General features: G+C 38.1%; 1 protein-coding gene across 9 annotated transcripts in view; it reads right to left on the bottom strand.

Annotated features, from left to right (window-relative positions):
- Window positions 1-21,804, bottom strand: part of TRIP12 (thyroid hormone receptor interactor 12) — a 74,681-nt gene that overhangs the window by 32,781 nt on the left and 20,096 nt on the right. For 7 of the 9 annotated variants that reach the window (XM_068145252.1, XM_068145257.1, XM_068145258.1 and 4 more), the window contains exons 2-4: window positions 15,571-15,717; window positions 7,979-8,104; window positions 6,208-7,028 (exon numbers count right to left, since the gene is read on the bottom strand). In XM_068145252.1, coding sequence (XP_068001353.1) covers window positions 6,208-7,028; window positions 7,979-8,104; window positions 15,571-15,668 — 1,045 coding nt within the window. In that variant the 5' untranslated portion in view covers window positions 15,669-15,717. The remainder of the gene's footprint in view (window positions 1-6,207; window positions 7,029-7,978; window positions 8,105-15,570; window positions 15,718-21,804) is intronic. The other 2 variants (XM_068145260.1, XM_068145261.1) reach the window with 1 other exon arrangement.

Genomic DNA, 21,804 nt, shown 5'->3' with positions numbered 1-21,804 from the left:
CCAGGCTGAAGGATCTCATAACAGCTTCCAAATGCGAAGTCTGGTAATCTAAGTGTTGAAAGTTCAAAATACTTATCTGACTCAGCTTTACACTTTGGTCCAGTCTGCCTTCACAATAAATACAGAACTCTAACATGCATCTCAGACATATTCTTACTAGAAGAAATGCAAATAATTTTGAGAAGATGAGAAAGTTAGATTACTACGCCCTCTTCTGGCAACAAAGCAGACATAAAGCATGTTTAAGTGTGCTATGATTTTGAGCACAGTACCTACCAAACTGGCATCTATCTCCTTAATGCCAAAACATCCCAGGAACACTGAATTAAGGTGCTAAGAGATTAAATTGTAACTATGCAGCTTCTAACTGTGTATTTAACAAAAAACAAAAGTTATCTGGATCTGGGTGAACAGTCTGCTCTTTCAAGCACTACATTAGACCCAGAAACAATGCTGCATGCAGTTAAGTTCCATGTATGTGATGGTTAACCTGATATTTGTGTATTTACCATACACTTTGCTTACTAACTCAAGAAAACTTGGCAACCTTAAGAACAAGGTTCTTTAACAGCCACCAAGCACTGAACGGAAGCAGGTCAGCCATTTGAATTTTCAGATGGTCTATACATGTAGAACAAAAATAGTTCTTTTCTCAAATATTGAAAACCACAGTGGCTTTTACTACATATGCTTTCAAACAAACAAAAATCTAAGTTGAATTTGCTATAATTGAACTACACAATGACCTCCATCCTATTTACATGTTACTGGCGGGGGGGGGGTGTGGATGAGGAGGAGTGTGTTATACAGGTACAAGATAAAACTGGTTTAGAGTAGTCATAGCAAGACCCCATGCCATAGTTATCTAACCTTCTCAAGTACTAGAAGTATGCAGATGCAAAACTTCTCATAACTGCTTATATTTTACAAGAGAAAATGCATGCTTTACCTGGCACTGTATTAATCCACAGATAAAATCTGTTCATTATACATATATGGAAAAGTAGGCTACTCAGTACCTCTAGCAGTATGGTGACATTTTAAGTGAGATGTCTTTTTGCTTTATATTTAGGAGAATAAATTCGTCACCCTGTTACAGTAGAGTTCACTGGGGAAAATAAAGAACTGAAATGTGTATGCCAGCACACCACTTACTATTTCAAATTTATTTTCAAGTAGGTAGATCTAAGCATTAAGTAACTTTGTCTCTGCTGAGTAAAGCAGCAACAAGCCATGACTGTTAAGTGAAATAAGACTGACTTGCATCAAAATATTTCTGCTAAGGGCATAGGTTACAGAAAACAGCAGGACTAGCTTGACAGTTTACAGTTGTTTAACAGTATAGTACACCCACTCATGTCTTACTGTCCCCAAACCAATCCAAAGACACACAGGGTGCATACCTTACACACACTCTTTCTGTCAGCATTCTGTCAGTTTGGAGAGTTGAGCTTACTAAACATGGGGTCAGATGGGCAGACACCATGAAGCAGTAAGGTAATAAAGCTGTGAAAGGGGTTGTCCTTTTCCATAAGGGGCATTAAATTAACTCAGCTATCTCTTTAAACTGAATTACCTCAGTAAGAGGGTATTAGAGAATATGGAGTCACCCAGCTACTGCTCTGTAGATGAGCTGCAGAACACTTCATAGCCTGGGCAACCAGGACAGTTTAGCTCATTTTCTCCTGCCACTCAGCAAGAATACTCTACCTGTCAAATCTTTTTGCATGCTTCTCTTTTACCAAGTCTTTACTTTTCTACCTCTAATTTGTCTGCCAGGGCACATATGAGCTTCCACCTCCCTCTAATTTCAAAGGCTAAAAAAGAAGCAAAGAAAAACTTCTCAGAGCTTGTTGCCTTTCTGATGTTCAGTGTTACTTTCTGCCCTTAAAGTTTGCTCTTTAAGAAGGCTTCTCAAGTCTGTCTTATCACCACCTTTTGCAAATTCATTGAGCCTTCCAAATACCTTAAACTCAGGGCTGCTAACTTCTACAGCATAGGACTGAACCTTCTTCCTTTCACTCTCAGTGACATGAAAATGTGTTCCTCTCCCTTAACACACTGCCAGCACAGCCTCCTCAAAGCATTAGTTCTGTATCTGGAGGAGCTACAGGAAGCTAACAACCACAAGCCTTCACTGGTAAAGCAATCAGCATTCCACAAGATAGGATTAGAGCTGCCTTGTGACTGCCTGATGAAGAAACACACCAGTCATATTGCTGCAGACAGTAAGGGCTTGCAGAGTGGCTGGTTTGATGCTCATCTTGAGAAGTGTAATACACAGATCTATCATAAAGAGATCTCTTTCAAATAGCTAATAGAAGTTACTAACAGAGATGACCTTCCAATAAACCAAAAGAAAAATTAGGTTTTAGCGCTTCATATTCAGTTCATAAACTTCAGTATTCAAGCAGAGGCATAGGTTTTCTTATAGCAAGCATACATGCTCATGCTCTGACATCATCCTATTTACATGCCGAACACACATGTTAATGACTCAGAAGGACAATAAACCTAAACAGGCTGAACTTGAAACAGCACAGACTACCAGAAATCAAGAGGGGGGGGAGAACAGGAAAAAACACACACACACAAACAAAAGAACACAAAGACTTAAATTTGAAGATTAGTCAGCCTTTCTCTTTTAAAAGGCATTTTTTTATTGTATGAAAGAAACATTCTGGATGTATCTGTCTGGCATTCACTTACTTGAAGACTGTCTTAGCCATGCCGAAAAAAAGCTAGTCAGACTTGTCCTTCATTTGCAGTACAGAAAGATAATCAGCAGAGAATTATTTGCTAGGACTGAAAGTTTAGACTTCAAGCTCGTCTCCTGTGTTGGGCTGCTCTCCATCTCATGCAATAAAGATAGGGTGAAAATAGCTGTGGCAGGGAAGGCAAGACAACCTCCTGTCATTCTAATACTCCCCCTCCCTCAGTACTAACCCAAGTAATTTCAGCTCTTGATTACAACCCCACCACCACAGTTAAACCCAGTATTTCCAAAGATATAGACAGTACTGTCACTCACAATCCCAAATAAACTGAAGTCAGAGCCATTTTCAGGTTCCTTACTCCCTCGCCTCTCAAAGCCACAAGTTAACACACCATTCAAGCTCTCTGTTCACCTTCTATGGCTTTCCAGTATATCCTAATAATCTCTCCAGTCTCCAAAATCTTAAAAGCAATAGGTAGAGGCTTTTCAGCCAGGGACAGCTACCCTAGTTGCCCTGTTGTTGGCACTGAAACAGCCAACACTGCCAGCTTCTTCCTACTGTAAGGGCCATACAAGACAACATAAAAAGGGCAATAGTGATTTTCACTAATAATGGAGACATAATTAAGCTTGCTTTTATGTTGTTACATAATCAGTGAGACAACCTCATTTGCAACATTTTAGAAATCCCTACAAAATATAGGGCTTGAAAGGGATGCAAAAACAAACAGTCAACAATACATTTACTTCCCCTCCCCACTCCCAAAACAGAGCTACAAAAGTTGATGAAAAACTTTAGCCTAACCTGGTTTTACTCTTCAAACAAATTCTCCTGCTGTTATTCTGTGATGTCACTGCTCAGTTACAGAAACTTGTGTAGCTAAAGACGCTAAAAGTCATTTTGGTTTCAATTAGCACCTCTTAATTATTCAGTAAGGAATGGACAAGAAACCTTGCAGTATGACCCTCCAACATATGAAAAGCTTCTGCAGAGACTACGACCATAGCTGTCCTCATTCTACTCCACTCTAAGAATGCCAGCTCAGCTTTTACAGTTTTTCCTTCTAGTACCCCACAACTGCAGTACCCAGTAGTGAACAGCATTGCATTTATACAGACATGACTGACCATGTTAGCCAGCAAAATTCACCCTCCCACTTTCTTCCTAGAAACACTCCCAGTGCTGTTATTTCTGAAGTTTTGCAGCTCCTTACACAGTTATGTTTGCATGTTTCCTATTTATCTCCCATCAGTTCTACAAGTGCTATTTCAAACTTCTAACATCTATTTCATGTTACACCCTTATACAAGCCTACTGAGTTTTAGCTTTCTCTTTCTACACAAGATTACTGTAACTTCTAAGGAATGTTTCCAGGCTATGGTGTGTACATCTCCATACTTTAATCTGGATCACCATCTGCTTTACTGCTTTAGAAAGCATTAGAAATGTCAGTATTTGTGTGGAAAATTGTCTGCTTCTGCTCCCTTATCCTCTAAGACTACTAGTGTGCTACACAAAGTGTTCCCATTCTTCCTTAAAAACCTACCCTGACAGTTTCTTTCCTTAATATTTTCTAGACACTTCTCAGCATTATCCAAAAGTGTGTTTTATTAAAATATTTCAAGTTTTTCCACAGTATTTTCAAGTTAGCAAAGCTGTGACAGAAAATGCTGCCTTCTTTAAAAAAGGGCTAAGCTACCAAGTTATTATTGATTACAAGATCATTTCAATCTGTTGTCCAAGAGCCCTACTGCTCTATTTGAGAGGCTGAGACTATTTGAAAATAATCACAGTTTAACACTTCAATGTTGAGTTCTTGCTCTTAGTGACACTATATAATAACCAATGGAAGTTTTACTGTAGATTACAGTAAAATAATAAGGCATTAGATGTTTAGACTTCTGAAATCACATATTAGCACTTGCTCCCCTCAAACTCAGATGTCATCTAGAAAAAGCAAGTATAACTTCTATTAATTATAGAAACATCTCTCATGCTGCTTTGTACCTCTTGCCAGTGACTTTATATATATATATATATATATACACACATATACATGCCTGTTCACACAATTTAGTTTTGTGACATGAACATCTTAGTTCAATCTAAGTTTTTCTTTTTGCAAAAGATGAATTTTTCAGATCGTGGAAGCTAGTGAAGCTGGCTTTCTCAGTATATTCTTTGTGGAGACAGTTTAGGTTCATTTTCTCAATGCTGTTTTTCAAACTACTCAATATATCCCTTATTATGCTATCCCATTCTATTCTCATTCCTTACAGTTTTGTAGCCTGGCACACATTATTCTCTGCCTTCACATTCTCACTGTTCACTTGTGGAAGGTACATTTTTTCCTCTTTGTTACTTTTCTTCATTGCTTAAAAGGTTGCTAGTATTCAGGACAGACTTACCTAAGAACCCCTTGGCCAGTCCCATTTCTACCAGATTCCCACCCACTTCCCTTTTACTCCACACCTTGTGCAAATTCAGAGTTTTTATTCTGGAAGTCATGATCCAGTAAGTTCTGAGCCATAGAGCAGGGAGAAAAAAATGTTACTATAAAGAACATAACACCTCTTTTCTTCCCCAATGCCACTCTTTGTCCATTAAGTTCAGCCATTCCAGAATCAATATTCCAGTCATACAAGTTATCCAAAACAAGCCTGTTAAGTCAACTAAATCTATTTTGTTTACAAATTAAGACATCCCATCCCTATTGTTTATTTCACACATCTCCTGCATTAGTATTAGTTAGATATTTCCCAGTTGGGACAGATTACTCTGATCATGCATAGATAAAGCAACAGCACTTAGCAAGCTTAGAAATCCAACTTCTAAATCAAGTTTTCATTCTATAAGCAAATGACAGTACATAAAATCAGCATAGAGCTTTTCCAAAACATTTTGTTCAAGGCAACAAAGCTACAAGTATATCTGCACACTAATTGAAGACAGCTCCCCTTTCTTAGTGACAATGTTGAAGGAACAGTACCTGCTATTCAAAAATCCAGCACCACAGAAAGAATTTTTTTTTGGTACAGTTTAATAGAGAAGCGACTAACATCCTGGCTACTGAGTATACTAAGTTCAAAAGATAACTGTTCTCACAGTAAGGAAAAAGTTTAAGTGAACTTTTTCAGTTTTCCAACATTTGTAATTCCTGCTTCAGGACAGAAAGCTTAAGGAAAATCTAACAGGAACAATATAATCAGGATAACTCTGTAGTATGTACATCCCCATCACAACATCCAATTATTTCACACATTTTATTTTTTAAATTGATTTGCAAGACAGAGAAGCAACTTACACTTCCAGAACACCGATTGTATCATTTGCTTTAGCTGTAGCTAATTTCCACCAAAGCTTTACTTAAAAGCTCAGCAGAACACACTTAAAGCAATTTCTCTAAGCAGATCCCCAAAAGCCTGAAAACAATAGAAGTATTTGTTTAGAAGACCCAAAATGCTTATTTTTCCACAAAATAACAACTTACTTGCTAGCTTAGCCTGTAATCCTGAAGGTCCAGGTTTTGATGTCTCTGATTTGGAGGAGCCTGGCAGAGACAGTTTTGTTTTAGGGAGACTGACTTTTGGGCTGAATCGAGCAGCCCAGTCAAACTTTGAAGAGCCACCTGTTTTACTCGTTTCTTTGTCCCTGCTACTCCTTCTTGGACTGGGGCTGGATGCAGAACGGGAACGTCTAGCCTTATTCTGGTCCTTTCCCTGTTTCACTCTGGCACCCTGAGGAACAGCAGAAGAAGCAGAGGCAACAGTAGAAGAGGCAGAGGCAACAGCAGAAGATGAGGAGGATGTGGAAGCTGAAGAAGAAGAATCAGTGATGGTGCTACACCCAGCTTTGGCTGAGGTCACCGATTTTGAAGCCAGCTTGGAGAGTTTTGCTGACTTCTCTTCAGTGCCAGTTGATTCAACTACTGAACTACTCTTTATACAAGACAGATTCTCTGTCCTTTTCCTTTTCTGACTTCGGGAGCTACCAGCAGCTCCACCCTTTCTGGTGTGAGCCTTGCTTGTTGATGGCAACTGTGTAGACTTCGGTTGTTCTTGGTCTAAGTGTCTTCTCTTAGATTTAGTATGTGGCTTGTTAGTTTCCAAGGAAGTTTCAGTGTGTTGAAGTGCTTTGGGTTTTTTAGCAGAGCTAGGAGAATTGGTCCTCCTGTAATCTGGACTAGCACTGCGTTTAACTCCTCGGGAATTGTCTTTCTTAGGCACTTGCCCCGTTTTTTGCTTCTCTGAAGTACTGACTCTCTCTGGATCTTCTTGTTCTGGTATTGAAACAGCAGACGAACTACAGGCTCTGTAGAAGTAAGCAGAAACAGCATTAGTGTTGAACTCTGGAAATCTCACAGTTGCAACAGTTTTGGAATATAAATGTTAGCATTGTCTGGAAAGGGCAGGTAGAAACACTGTTGACTAAGTTTATGTTAAGAGAGAAAAAAAATAACATGCTTATGTGAGAACAGTCACATCACAAATCTTTACCATGAAAAGCAAAATAAATTACAAAATTAAAGTTCATTGCATTGCTTTGTAAGGAGCAAGATATGAGGTAACTCGGATAGATTTTACTATCCCGTTTCAATAGGCATGTCAAACTGTTTTAAAAACATTAAAACTCAAGCCATGAATCTATTATTTGAATGTTTTAGATTATGAGTTCTACAAGAGTAAGGAGTGTTCAGTAATGCATAACTAGTCATAACTGGATTCTAGTTCAAGAAAGGCTCTTAATGAAAGGATAGTTTCTCATGAATCTTTTGAACAAGGTGAAGAATCACAAACCTGGCAAAACTCTGTTCTACATTATAGAAAACTGGTGTGTATATATAGCAGCAGTGTATGAAGAGCAGACATAACTGATGATTACTCCGAACAGGCATATTTTACATGTTTCTCTTAATATTGGATATTGCTCAGAACTGTTTGGGTAACGTTCTCCCAACACAAAGTGGAAGAAGGGGAGAATAACCTTGCAAGTATTCCAGGACTAGTTATGCAGAAATCATTTCCTCATCATCACTGATGGAATGTTCTTAATTGATGAATTAGAAAAACAAAACACTATGTGAAACACTGAAATATATCCACTGAATGCAATGCCCGGATTAGAAAAGAACAAAACAGAACAAATGCACACAACTCTATTTAGTCATGCATTCTTATAAGAACTCTATATAACTGGATATATTACACACAATTGTGAGCACAGATAACACCAGTTAATATATGGATATGAAGTGCCATTACCTTTTAGAAAAGTGTCCCTTGGACTGCTCAGAAGTAGTATTAGACTGCACTTTGGGTGTCTTTGAAATAGATTTTCTACTCTCAGGAGGGCTATGTGCCTTATGTTTTGCCTGCCCTAAATGTGACCTGTCAGCGAAAGTCAAAACAGAAAGCTATCAGGATTCCAAGATAAGGATATAGACCTGTAGGTGGAATTACTTTTATTTTTGGACCATTTACAGGTATTAGTTTACAGCTTCCAACTTCCCCATATCAACACAGCATTAGAGCATTCTTCAAAAGGACCACATGTTGCAGCCACAAATCACTATCACTAACTTCTGTAAGGCATGCAAATACTTACTATATTTAATGAATAACACACCTCACACCTGAGCTGTCCCAATGAATTCCACTTTTTCTGCAGTGTGTGTCTGTGTGTTCACATGGATAAGACACAATAGGTCTTCCCAGCAGCTTTCAGATACACACAAGAAATGGTTTATTTTATGAGCTCTGACTACAAGACAAAGATAATACTATAGATAAAATCTTAGAATCATAGGATTGTTTCAGTTGGAAAATACATCTTAAGATTGAGTCCAACACCACCATCGACAGAATATTTTATCTGTCTCTTCATCCTGATTGGGTGGTCTATAACACACTCCCACCCAGATGTCTGCCTTCTTGGCCTTCCCCCTGATTCTGACCTATAAAACTATCATCACCACCAGTAACCTCAATACAATCAAAATGCTCTTTGACATACCAGGCCATACAACCACCGCTCCTTCCTTGCCTATACCTTCTAATGAGTTTGTAGCTGTTGACTGTGGCACTCAAGTCATACAAGATATTCCACCATATTTCTGCGCTAGCTACTACATCAGTTTTCCTGACACAAACTTTCAAACAACTTCTTCCAACCAAATGCCAGAAATCCCATACTGAAGGCAGAGCAAACCCTGGTATTGACCAAAACATTTCACCAGACACTTCAGGATTTCAACAAAAACTTAAATATAAAGCTTAGAAGAAATATGAAGTCTAATCACCTAAGTGAGAATCACATGATAATTTGCTTACATTCATAATGGTAAAAGCTCAGTAGTATGACTGTTTTTCTTAATAATTTTCCTTTCTCCATATTCAAATTTAGTCACTCAAATAGACAAACACACTTAGCACATATTAAAAGTATCTTGTCTCATTTTCTAAGAGCACAGTGGTTAGAAAGATGAATTTAACAGCATCTTCTCCATACTCCAGTAACTTGATTGAATTTCTCATACTAGAAAAACTAAGTTCTGCTATCAAAAGTAAGTAAAATGCAACTCTTTAGCTCACAATAACAAACTTCATCAAGGTTAACTCAGGCTTGTTTTACCTAATCTTGAGTGTCTGGATTTTTCAAACAGATTAAGGCATAACATATGATTTTTCCTTTGAAATGTTCATATTATGGGAGTAATAGAAGTTATTACATAATGTATACTTGGCAGCAATCTCGTTTATGTAAGCTAAATGATTAGGGTTCATTTATTTCAAAGTATCTTTTAAAAAGTTTTTTCCCCTCTAATATTTTTGTTTTGCTTTCATTAGAACAGGACTCAACTTAGTGCTTTAGATATTCAAAAAACACAAGTAATAAATCTTTTCAACTAAAATATGGCTGAAGCAATACATAGACAACATCATCTACTTAAATCATGCACTCAAGCATTTTCATTTGCTCCAGGCTTGCTGCCTTTCACCTTTAAACCCTTCAGGCTCTCACGAGTTTAAAAGAACAATTTCTACCAATATCAAATTTATATGGACTAATACATCTATAACTATAGCCTAGGAATTGTGTATAGTGTATTATGCAGAATATTTATATTTGCTTTATTTCTTTATTCATGAAATTATCAGTAGCAATAGCACTCACAGTCAGAGCAGAAAATTAACATTAGAAACATAAACAAGGAGTCAAAACCAATGAGAATTTAACTTTTAAAGACCTACCATGCTCTCACTTCTAAATGAGTTTAATCATTCACTTTGCAGGTGCTGCAAAGAGAAGGTACCTAAGACAATAGCAACTGTGCATGCAGTAGCATGTGAAAAAGGAGTATGACATTAACCCTCCTTCTCTAACTTACATGATGGCAAGCAGACTGACAACGTGAGAGACTGCAGGATTGAGTTAAAAACTAACCACACAACAACAAACAAGATTGTCCCATTCATATGAAGTATGACAGTTTGCTTAACGCCACAGTAAAAGTTAACTTACACACACGGGCTAATAGAATAGACTGATAAGCTAGAAGTGAATTGAGTGTTATGAAAGATACAAGGGCAGCTGGAAGATGCATTCTTGTTCAAGGTTGTAAGCTATCTGGTACTTTTGGCCATGATTCAATGTTTTTAACTTGTAACTTACCCAGTCACAAGCTCTTCATTGTATTCCATTAATGTATCATTCATTCAGAAGCTTCGTTTTAAAAATATATTCTAAGAACAGGTATTTCTAGAGGCTAAGTTCCTCAACAATGAAACACAATGAAGGTTAGGTATTTATGATCTTGTGTTTGTCCATTTCCACTCACAGGGGCAGATCTCAGAAAACCAGGTATTTGCTGCACCCTCAAGTGGGTTTAGGGGGTTTTCATGGGGGTGGGGGGGGAGGGTAACGTTTTGTGGAGTTTTCTTTTGTTTGGTGTTTTTTGTTTAGTTGGTTGTTGTTGATGATGATGCAAGGTAAAAACCTAACAACTTAAAGCCAGTTTCAGAACCCACTCCAAGGCTTCTCTCACCTGGCAAGGCTATATGCTAACACATATTTAAATCAATAGCTTCAGTTTAGAGTAACACAAATAGAAGTGGACAAGTGGCCCACCATCTAGTTTGATGTATTTCTCAGAACAATCTTGTGTTAACTGCCAGCCCTTACACTTTCTTAGCAAAACCATAATAAAGAACTAACTAAAACTTCTCCTCAGAGTTACACTATGCATATTTTAAAAATCCATATCTTTTTGTAGTTAATAAAAGAGTGTTTTGTTTAAATCATATAGCTCACTCTCAGCTGCTGAGGAATTAGTCTCTTCCAAACAAAGTTTACAAAACTAGACAGACCTTTTAGTTCTGTCAAAAGTACAGATGAATTGTGTAAATTAAAGAGGAAAAAAAAAAGGAACATAAACACAACATACACACACACACCAGGCAAGTCTCAGAAATATTCTAATATTCTACTTAATTCTACTGACTCAAACACTAAATTTAGTTTACAGGAATCTCAGATAAGATGTTAACAGTTAATGTATTAACTGAATATATATTAAAAATGTGATTATTATTAATATTCAGGTGTTTAATAAAACACTAAAACATTATAGTAATGTTAATTTAATATTCATATTATTAGAATCAATAGCTAATATCACTAGAATATATATTATACAATCAGAATGCATCTTGTTCAGAACAAAAAGTAGTTTAACAACACGTAAGCTTTAGTATTCGGTAAAGGTCAGTCCAAAGTGTTTTCCTAATTGTACTTGTACCAACATGCACCTAACAAAGATCTCTTATTTTTCACTAAGCCTTCAATGCCAAATGCATGATGGATGTTAGAGTTAGAAAACTCACTTTTTTCTTCAATACCATTCTTTCATAAACAATTGCAACAGTAGTCATTGATGTCAAAATGATACTGCTGTTCCTAAAGACTTCAGAAAAGGGACAATATGCAGATCATAAGCACCACTGTCATCCCATGCCACTAGAAAAGAAAATTTTCCAGCAGTAGTAAATAGGTCTAGGGCCACTTCCATTACTCCACACTTTTATGCTGCAACATTGCTCGTAACTGAAAGGAACTGTCAGCTGCACTGCTTTCAGAAAAGATCTTGTGTGCCTCAGTATCACTTCCAAATTGCTCCCATTCCAAGCAAATAATACAGCATCACTGGGAGCTCTGGGTTCTGCAACACTGATGGTAATGATATAGATAAAGAGATAAAAAAGCAACAGTATCTTCCAACCCCTCCTGCCCCTATGAAAAGTGTGTTGTCATGAATACATCGGCTTCTCATTCCCCTTTGGTTCACTGCTGCAAAGAGAAGTTTTACATATTGTTGCTTCCTTACAAACCTGCAGAGTCAGCCTTCAATGGAAAGTGATGGAAGAGATCAGACAGATTTACTTCCAAGATTGCTACGACAATCTTTCCAGCTTTGAGCCTAGCATTAGTTTGTCTCTTTTTAACCAAAGGAAAAAAAAAGTAAATCAAACTTAATCAAACTACCCATGAAGTTACTGGGAGTACAAAATACGTAGTAAAGCTCCAGCAGAACAGGCTCCCCCAGTCGTTTTGACAAGTACTGATGGTTACTTAAGTGACATCAAACAAGCCCAGTTTAGAGGAAAATGGGTGGTTTGCATTGATGCTTCAAGGTTAAGCCTAATCTGCCAGTATTAGATGTCACAGCACAATTCTGTGTTTGGTTTACATACTAGACCAGCAAAGAGTTGGGAATTTTCAAAGTCTTCATGCATGTGAACAGTAGAGGCTCACCAAATTAAGTGAAGGCTTAACAAAAGACTGTTAAACTGCAAAGGGGTCAAAGACTATAGAAGGAGGTTTATTAGCATTTCCTCCTGGATGTGGTATCATGCTCCAGCCTCTCTTTTAAACATCTTGCTCAACTGAAGCCTACAGTAGCATTCACTCCAATTAGAGTGCGAGACCAAGGCTATCACAAAGCTAGTGCTACCAAAGACTAGATGATCACTTGCTTACATTGGACTTCACAAAGCCTCATATTAAAGGCTACAAAAACTCCAGAAGTTTAACTTAACTTTCACTTAATTTATATTTTGAAAATGCAAGCACCCTGGCCACAAGAAAGGTTTAAGAATAAAGCTGTTGCATTTCCCTCATTCAGAAAGTATATATAGAGAGCACAAGTACAAGTACTCAAGTTTTGACAGTATCAAAACTTGTCCTTGCTCAAAAAGTTATGATTGTATATCTATGACAAAAGTGAAGTAACCTTCTACAACACTTAAGAAGGTGTGGTACTTCAATTTGCTTACAAACTTTTTGGCTAAATTCAGCTGCAAATCCCCTACATACTCGCATTACTCCTTTACTCCCTCTACAACAGTAGTTCTCTTGTTGCTGTTTGTGTACTGGTGCTGGTTTGTTTGGGTTCCTTTTAAAGAAACATGTGCATCTAAAAGTGCACCAAAAATCTCATACTGTCTGCACAACTGTCTCAAGTAGGGAAGATCAACGGGGGGGGGGGGAAGAAAAAGGGAAAAACAAAATCTCTAGACCAAGGCAGTTGCAGTTGAGGACCAACACCCATCACCTATGCAGTTCAATGATTTGTACTTCAAAGCATATCAGATTACAACCACAAGTGGCTTGGATGCATGAACTGCTCTTCTAGAGCACAACTTGAGTTGTTTCACCCAACAACAAAAAAATAAAATTCCCATTCTATTGCTCCAAGATCATTAGCAAAAGCACAGCAGGTGAGGAGCACAGATGTACCTCAAAAGAACATTTCCAACTCCATATAGGATACTAACATACAACACACCCTAAGTTCAGTTATTTATATAATGTGAGCATTATTGGAACTGGTGTTTCCATAGTTTGTTCTATTTAAATGATTTTACAGCTGAAATTGAGGAGTTTGATTTTACAGACAAAAATGCAAAAGAGAGACTGGAAATAAATTAGTGCCTCAAGTGTCCCAAAAACACTTATGTCAGAAAAGGTTGTAAGCAATTAGTCTGCTTTTGTTTCCTGTTTTGTTATTGGTTTGCAATTTTGCTTAATTTCAGGGTTTTGTGTTGTTGGTTTGGTTTTTTTCTATTGTAGCAAGCAAAGCAGCATGCATCACCACAGCATGGTATGGCATACTATAGAAGGTAAATCAAGCTGTGAACTCTAGACCATCTTATGTACTGCTCAGCAGCAGAACTAGAGCATATTATCCCACCAGATGCATTGAAAGATGAGTCCTGAGGTTTGTGTCTTAAGACAGTTGAACAGAGAACACATGAATTATCTGAGTCCCTGTCTCTATTTCACCTAACAAATTTTCAAGGACCTGGTAGATCTGTCTTACATTATTCCTCTTATCGTTGATATCTCTGCCTAGCAGCTTACTGAAGACAAGATACAGGATACAAAAGGAAATACTGATTGTAAAGTTTGTATTAACCAGGATGTTTCACCCAGACCTTTTCATATGCTTTGGCAGCTCAAAATACTTATTCAGAGATAGAAAGGCAGGGCAGGTCTTGTTCCAAAGAGACCATGTTTTCAGATGCTGGTTAAGCTTCCATTAATTTTACTTAAGCAGAGACCTTTACTGTAACCAAAGCGAACATAGTTCAGGAGTGCAATAGACACTTGCTGCTCATGTAAGCAAGACTGACAGGTTTGGTGAGGGATAGAAGAACTCCTGTCAGTTAGGACAAGCTGCATTGTGAATCAGTGGGTGACATCATAAGCAACATGATTGCAATGCACCACAACACTGGACAAGAAATTTTCTTACAAGAAAATAGTGCTACCCCTAAAACTCTGACTCACTGTAGAGCTTCTTCCTGGCATTCTGCTGTAAAGCCTGAATAAGCAGCAGATTATCTGTAGAAGAATCCTCCACCCCATGCCCTAACAGCTTGCCTATAATTCTTTATTCCAGGGACAGGGTTATTCACCCAGGTCAAGTTCAGTATAAAAGGAAAGAGCTGGTAGGGCAGTATCTAACTTCAACATCCATTCACATAGAACACAGAATGGAATGAAGAGTTCACCATGCACCAGTTAAAGAAGGAGTATTTTCCAAAATCAATTCCCACTTGCAAAATAATCAGCCACATAAAAGTAGCAACTTCCCCTTCCTTATGCTACAGAGACTCAGGACAGAAGCCTTTTTCCATTTCCACAGTAGGTACTAATTCAGAAAAAACAAAGCTGTGTTTTGCAGGCTTCACTCAGAGACTCTTAATTCCTTTAAGGACATGGCAAGAGTTATACAGTCAGTATCCACAGGAAAGTTTCAAGGATCTTCTTTGTTCTGCATTGTAGAGGCAATCACTTACAGAACAAATACAAGCTGGTCCACCTGTGATGGCAAGCCTCTTGTTTTTTAACTATTCAAAAGCTGCATAGGATGAATATCCAGGGCAACATAACAGAGGTGCAAATTAACTCAAGCCTCTATAACGAGGAGATAGATTTTCCTGGATTTCAAACATCAGAGTCTCCCTTATCACTGACACCTGTATTTTTTGTTATCAGGGAAGAAAGAGGGGAAGAAATTGGTTACTCCCTGTAATTTCTGGAATATAACTGAATTACAATTACACTTTTTCCCCCATAGATCTACTAGTGCTATTCCAGCTAAACATACATAATAGTAAATTAATCATTTTTTCATCCCATGCAGTAACAGTACAAATCACAATTCTGAAGCAAAAAAAAAAGCAGGTTTCAGTGCTGGAATTGCAGGGTAGAGAACTTTATTCTCTAATTGAATCACATCAGCTTTGCTTGTATACATTAAAAGACACTCATACATCTGTAACAGTCATACCTTCCTCCTACTGCGTCGTCTTGTGGCTGGGCCCCAGCAGTGTTCCTCTGTGAACGTCGCAGTGACCCCCCTGGATTGTTATTAGGCCGGTTGGACATTGGCACCTCTCTCCTGAAGGGACATACCCTTTCTAGACACTATCATTCACTGAAAGACAAAAGAGAGATAGTCATTAGACATTTGGCATGAAGACTCATAGCCATGCCTCAAGAAGCAAATGCAAAGTGCTAGTGTTTAAGCAAAAACTTGAGAAAAAAAACTTTGCACAAATTTTAGTTAAAAGATACAGACCAAGTTTCTTCAAGAACATTTAGATCCTGAATAGAAAGCAACCACTTTCGGTATATATAGCATACAGATGACCTATTGGACTACATGATCCCTTTCAGCTCTTAGCTATGATAGCACAGTTCTTTCCTGGGAGGCTTCTAAGATGTTAAGGAGACAGGACAAATGCAATTTAGGAGAATCTGTATTTGTCAACATCAAGGAAAAAACACACTAGTACAAGCCAGTACCTGATAGGGAGCAAAAGCTTTTATGTATTTTTAACTCTAATAGTGGGAGATAACAGTTTGAGGAATAAGCCACAGTATCTACATGATTGCAGAAGTGTAACTACTGTGCTGTCAAAACATCTTTCTTCCTTCTCTAGTCTGATTTATACAACTTCCATTTGCATAAAAGAAGATACATAGCCAATCAGTAAAAGAGATCTAGCTATATAAGCAAGAAGTTCTTGCTCACAAAAACAGTGGACAAAAATTTGAGACAGAAAAATTAACATGTACACAATCATTAAAAAACCACACACAAGTAACAATGGATTTGTATTACTGCTTTTGGAATTGCTTTGTGACTGTGAGTAGTTTACAAATATTCTTTTGGTAGTTATTTACAGGAGACTACCCATAACACCCAGCTGCAGTCCTGAGAAGCAAAGGTATTTCAAGATCAAGTCTCACTTAGCTCCTCATTGAAGAGAAGTAACTTTTGTTTCCTGTGATGCACTGGTATTTCTATACAGAGAGCATAGCAACAGGACTACAACCAGCAAATCCAGTTTCTCTGTTTCTGAGGGGAATTTGATTTTAAAACAAAAACAAACCTACAAAACTATTTGCAGGTAAAAAAAAAAAGCCACAAGAAGGAAAATAACCCAAGTTTAACACACAATAGTCTGTATCTTGATTCAGTATCTATTGGATCTGTAGCACAGTACGCATGAAGTATGCCAGGAAAAAAAGTTTAAAACATTTCAGCTGCAGAAAACCAAGGCTCAGTTCAAATTTTAATGCTTCCAATGAAGTAACTCTGAAGATATATGGTTGTCAGTAGAGCCAGACAATACTTGACTGTAAGTGTTACCATGAAAGAGCCTAAAACATAAGCATGAGGGGAAAAAAAAAACACCACAACCAACCCAACACACCACACACACACACAACATAACCAACCACAAGCAATCACAAAACAAATCAGTCCTAAGTTATCCTGGTTTACTGCAGGCCTAAGAAACCAGGCACATCAATGGATATTATGCAAACCACTCCCTCGCATGCCTAGTAAGACAAGGCTAAAATAAACATCTATATGATCAAGACACCTACACAGCACAAGAAATTAGTGATCAGGATTCTGCTAACAGAGATTCAGACCTTTGGCACTTTAATGTCACAACCTGGTACACCTTCCTGTTAGCATGCCAGAAATCTTAACTAAGTTCCATCAATCAAGAATACAAGTTATGCAGAACACTTGCTCTCTATCCTAATCCCTTCATCAAAGGAGTCTGAAGCATCCTTTAGAAGTTCTTTTTGTTCTCACCTAGAGCTCCAAAACAGCAGCAAACAGCAAAAAGCAGAAAGTAGGTTTAAATAGTAAATCATTATTGTTACATGGTTTTACCTTATTCTTAGGAACTTGAAAGGATATAAAGAAAGCACAACATACACAATCACACAAAACACAATGAAACTTGTAGCTAGAAGTCTTGGTGACTGGAAAGTTGATGAAGCCATAAACGTTACTCATCAGAAGCTGAGCATTCCCTCTTAAGGGTTATTTCTCTTATCCTAACTCCCTAATCAGAGCAAATATTCCCACTAACAAAAAGGTTTAAAGCTTTCAAACAATACACACAACACCTTCAGTCTACAAATACTTATACTTTAGAGCACAAAAGCAAGCAACCTACAATGCAACATAGAAAGCCTGCTGTAAGTGGAAGTCGTGTCAGCTTGCCAGTGCAGCGTATTAGTCAGGTTGAGAAAAGCGTAAGTGGCAGCATTCTCTTCAGAGTACACTACACGGATGCAACACAAGTCTAGCACTGACCAAAACCCAACTCTTCACCAACAGGAGCAAGGAGGCACATTTTGTGCCTTTTCTGAAAGGAGGGTGTGATGTCCCTGTCTCTACAAGGGTCAACTGAGGTTGAAACTGGTTACCAATCCCAAACTCTTGCCACACTATGAAATGGTTGCCACATCTATTGTATGTCCTTCTAGTGACTGTGTGAAGGTGTATTCCAGTAGGTTTCATTCTGCAAGAAGCAGTGCTCACTCTAGAGCTCTGCTAGGCCAGTCACGTGCTTTCCCACCTAGGTCCCCCTCCACAAAACACCGTAAGATTTAGCTGAAGAAAACATCATATATGCAATCCCAGTGTTCTCTAGCAAAACTGTAATATTCATTTCTCTGGGTCAGCCAGCCACTTCAAGTAGCTTGTGCTCAGAAGGTATGCAGCACGGTATGTTGTCATACATGTATTTTCAGCTGTGTGGAAGAATGAAATGGCAGCTGTTTTACCCTGTAAGGTATCTGTCAGGTCATCCACAGCTACCTTCTATATTGAAGCCTCTGAACTTAACTGTTTCTTATTGTATCTTACCATACAACCTCCAGTTTTCCTTCAAATATAATGCTGCTTCATGATTCGTCTGACCTTCAACACCATTAACTTCAGTCTCACTGCAATTATCTGAAGCCATGCATTACCATGTGGCCAGTTAGTTCAGTACTGATCTTTCCAGAGGGTCACAATTTTATCTTTCGCATGCTAGAACAAAGCCCTGAGGTTTCTAAATCTGAACTCTTCTTATTCAGACTTGTCCCTTCACCTATAAGCCTCACTGCCAACACTTGGCTTCTTCCCCTTCTTTGGGTACCTAAAATTGAAGATGTGCAACCCAATAGATCAGTTGAATGTGCCAGTGCAGTCTTGTCATATTTTAAGACTTTTCTCAACTACACTGAACGTTCTCCACACACCCACAATACAAAATAGCTACATCTGTACATCAGACAAGCTTTATAATTTGAGAATGTTAAGTCCAGGCCCTGTTCTACCACAAAGTTCTCTGTAAACAAAGCATTTTAGTTAATGTTTCATGAGTCCATATTCCTAGCTCTAATGATGTAAAACCACTGGCCTGCAGATGCTTTCCTCACAAACAGACTGAATTCTAAAACCCAGCATTTCAAATGAACCCACAATATATCTTCTGAAGTTATCTAACAGCATTAGCATCTAACTATTGGTCTCTTGCATTGGTATTCTTGAGTTTTAGTAAATACTACTTCCATAGGCTCTAGGTCCACTAGTAGTGTAGCAAACAGGTAACAACCCCTTTAAAAATGGCACTGAACCCTTTCTCAAGAAAAGTGCTTCCTTAATCTATTTGGACGAGCTCTAGAACTTGGTTGGTTGGTTTGGATTTTTTGTGGGTTTTTGTTTGTTTGGGGTTCATTTTCTTCTTTTTAAGTTCTCTGCAAGAATCTTAGTACCAAAAGAATTTTTCAGGCTCTTGCACTCCAGTTTCCTGAATATTTAAGGATATGCCTGGCACCTCTACCAATAATATCCTATTATAATAGTTCTTACCTTTTTGAGGTTATTAAGTTGTTTGGCATACTTTCTCTTCTGTACCTTGGCCCAAAAAAGGGTGCCTTACTCAATGCTGCTGCAGCAATCCAGTTTTTCAAAACTGCAAAGATATACTGCCCTGAAGTCTGTATTAGGCAAAAGGAGGAGGAGGAAGAGACTGGAGGATGTTTATATGCTTTGCAAGTTCAGAACATTTTCTTCCAGTAAGTTGCACATCTTGCCAGCCAGAACCCAGAGTTCAGCCTACTTATCAGAAAATGTTAAATCTTGTATTCTTTAAGGTAGAAGCAACAGTCTAAAAATAAAAGCATGCAACACATCAAGGAATTGAGGTGCTAATTGCAACTAAACTGGATAACTTACTGCACATGTTTTAGTAACTGCTGAATTACATTATATTGTTTTAAACCCATCTCATAGTTGCACCTCATTTTTGCTCAAGGTACTCCTTGTTTACCTGCAAACACACACCTATTTTCTCACCTTACAAAGCAAGCACTCATTCCCTCTGCCTCACCAGCTGACTCAAATTAAGATTTTTCAGTCTGGTTAGTTGTTTTAAACTGAATCTTGTGCAGCTAATTTTGACACAGTATTTTTTCTCACTATACTCTCTAAAATCAGTAGTTATCAGTTCCACCCAGAAGTCCTCAATGACAAACAGTAATTTCACGTCAAAGCCCCAAGCAGACAGAAGGTTGCATTTTCAGTTTAGCAGCCTCTTGTTCCTTATGCTTGCAGAAGTAGTTCATAGAATAATTTAGGGAGTGGGAATAGCAGCATACTGAACATTTCCTAGAATTCTTTCCTTTAACATCTCCCAAATAGCAAATTTCTATACACAAACAAGGGAAAAATATTGCCCCACGAACTGCAAGATGCTGCAAGAGGCAGAGATCTTGGCTGCATTCATGCAAACCCTGTGTTATGCAGCTATGTGAACGCATTGCACCTTAAGAAACGGCAAGCTTTTCTTCCTACAGGGTAGGAAGAGCAAGCTATCACACATTTTCTTATCTGCATCCACTTGTATCTTCTCCCCATGAAGAGCCATAAACTAGCTATATGGTTGAAATATGCTAGTGTACACAAAGACTTACCTATTGCACTGCATGTAACAAAATCTACACAGTGACTTATCATATTAACTTATTTTGATATAGAAATTATAAGACTGCCCTGAATAGGGCTGGACTGTAATCTTCCTGTCTTCTACCCCTCCAATGCTGAAGAGAAAAAAAAAAAAGGGGGGGGGGGGTGGGAAGAAGGGGGAATAACCACACAACACAAACCACACACACTCTCCCATACAAACAACCTAGGCACTCCAAAATAAATTCATGGAAGTTTCTTCTTAAAACAAGCAAATCAAGATGCACATAATTTCTACATCTCTTCCAGCACAGAATTTCTACAAACCTTGTTCCATCAATTTTGTCAGTTCTCCTGGAGACATTAGTAAGAGATTGATGGGAAGACAAGTGGAGTTTAACAGCATACAGAGGCAGTCTCCTCTTCAGACCACATGCCTTTTTTGATGCAGAGTTCAAAGGGAGTACAAGAGTTAAGTCAGAATCACTAAGAAAGTGTTGGCTGGAAAGGATGTCTTGAAATAATATGGTTCAACCTCCTGTTGAAAGTAGGACCTTAGCTTACATTAGAAAATTCTCATTCTGCTGAGAGGTGACAATTTCCAACCATGATAAAATATATTCTGACTTTCCAGAAAGAGCAGAAAGGCAAAAAGTGAATCATGAGAGATCCTGATCACAAATTAAGATATTAAAGTACTATGCCAATTATAAAGGCACGATGAGCAGACACTAACAGACTATCTGAAAATACTACTTTCAGCAAAAGCATATAATACAAAGGCATGCAACAGATGTCAGTTCAAGTAACTCAGTATCTCAGATCTGCATAGATGTACAGGTGTGCAAGGACACATCCCCATCCTTCCGAAGGGCCTCTCTGAGAGGTAAAGAAACAACTCTGGTTTTGTTCCTCACAGCAATTACACACAACTCAAAGCATTCCCTCTCCTTCAGCTCCTCAAAACACAATCCAGTAACCTGGACTAAGGTAAAGAAGCAAGCAAAATGGGCATGTAAGCCACAAGTATCAAAGCAGCCCAACCACTGAAGACTAGCCAGTGCTGGTTCACGTGTCCATTGTTACACTGGGTAACTTCAGACAACGCTGTAGATTTTTTTTCCCCAAAACTTCTGATAAAAAGAAAGCTTCAGTAAAAAACAAGAGTTTAATTCAACTATTCTGAAATCCTTAGGATGGAAGCATTTCTTAAACATATGAGAAATACTCTATATATTAAAAGACGTATTGCAG

The sequence above is a fragment of the Melanerpes formicivorus genome, unplaced genomic scaffold (genome assembly GCF_026170545.1).
Source record: "Melanerpes formicivorus ecotype bairdi unplaced genomic scaffold, bMelFor1.0.p_v2 SCAF_12, whole genome shotgun sequence".
NCBI classification, from domain to species: domain Eukaryota; kingdom Metazoa; phylum Chordata; class Aves; order Piciformes; family Picidae; genus Melanerpes; species Melanerpes formicivorus.
Note: the sequence above shows the minus strand (reverse complement) of the source record. Positions and strands in the feature narration are given on the sequence as shown.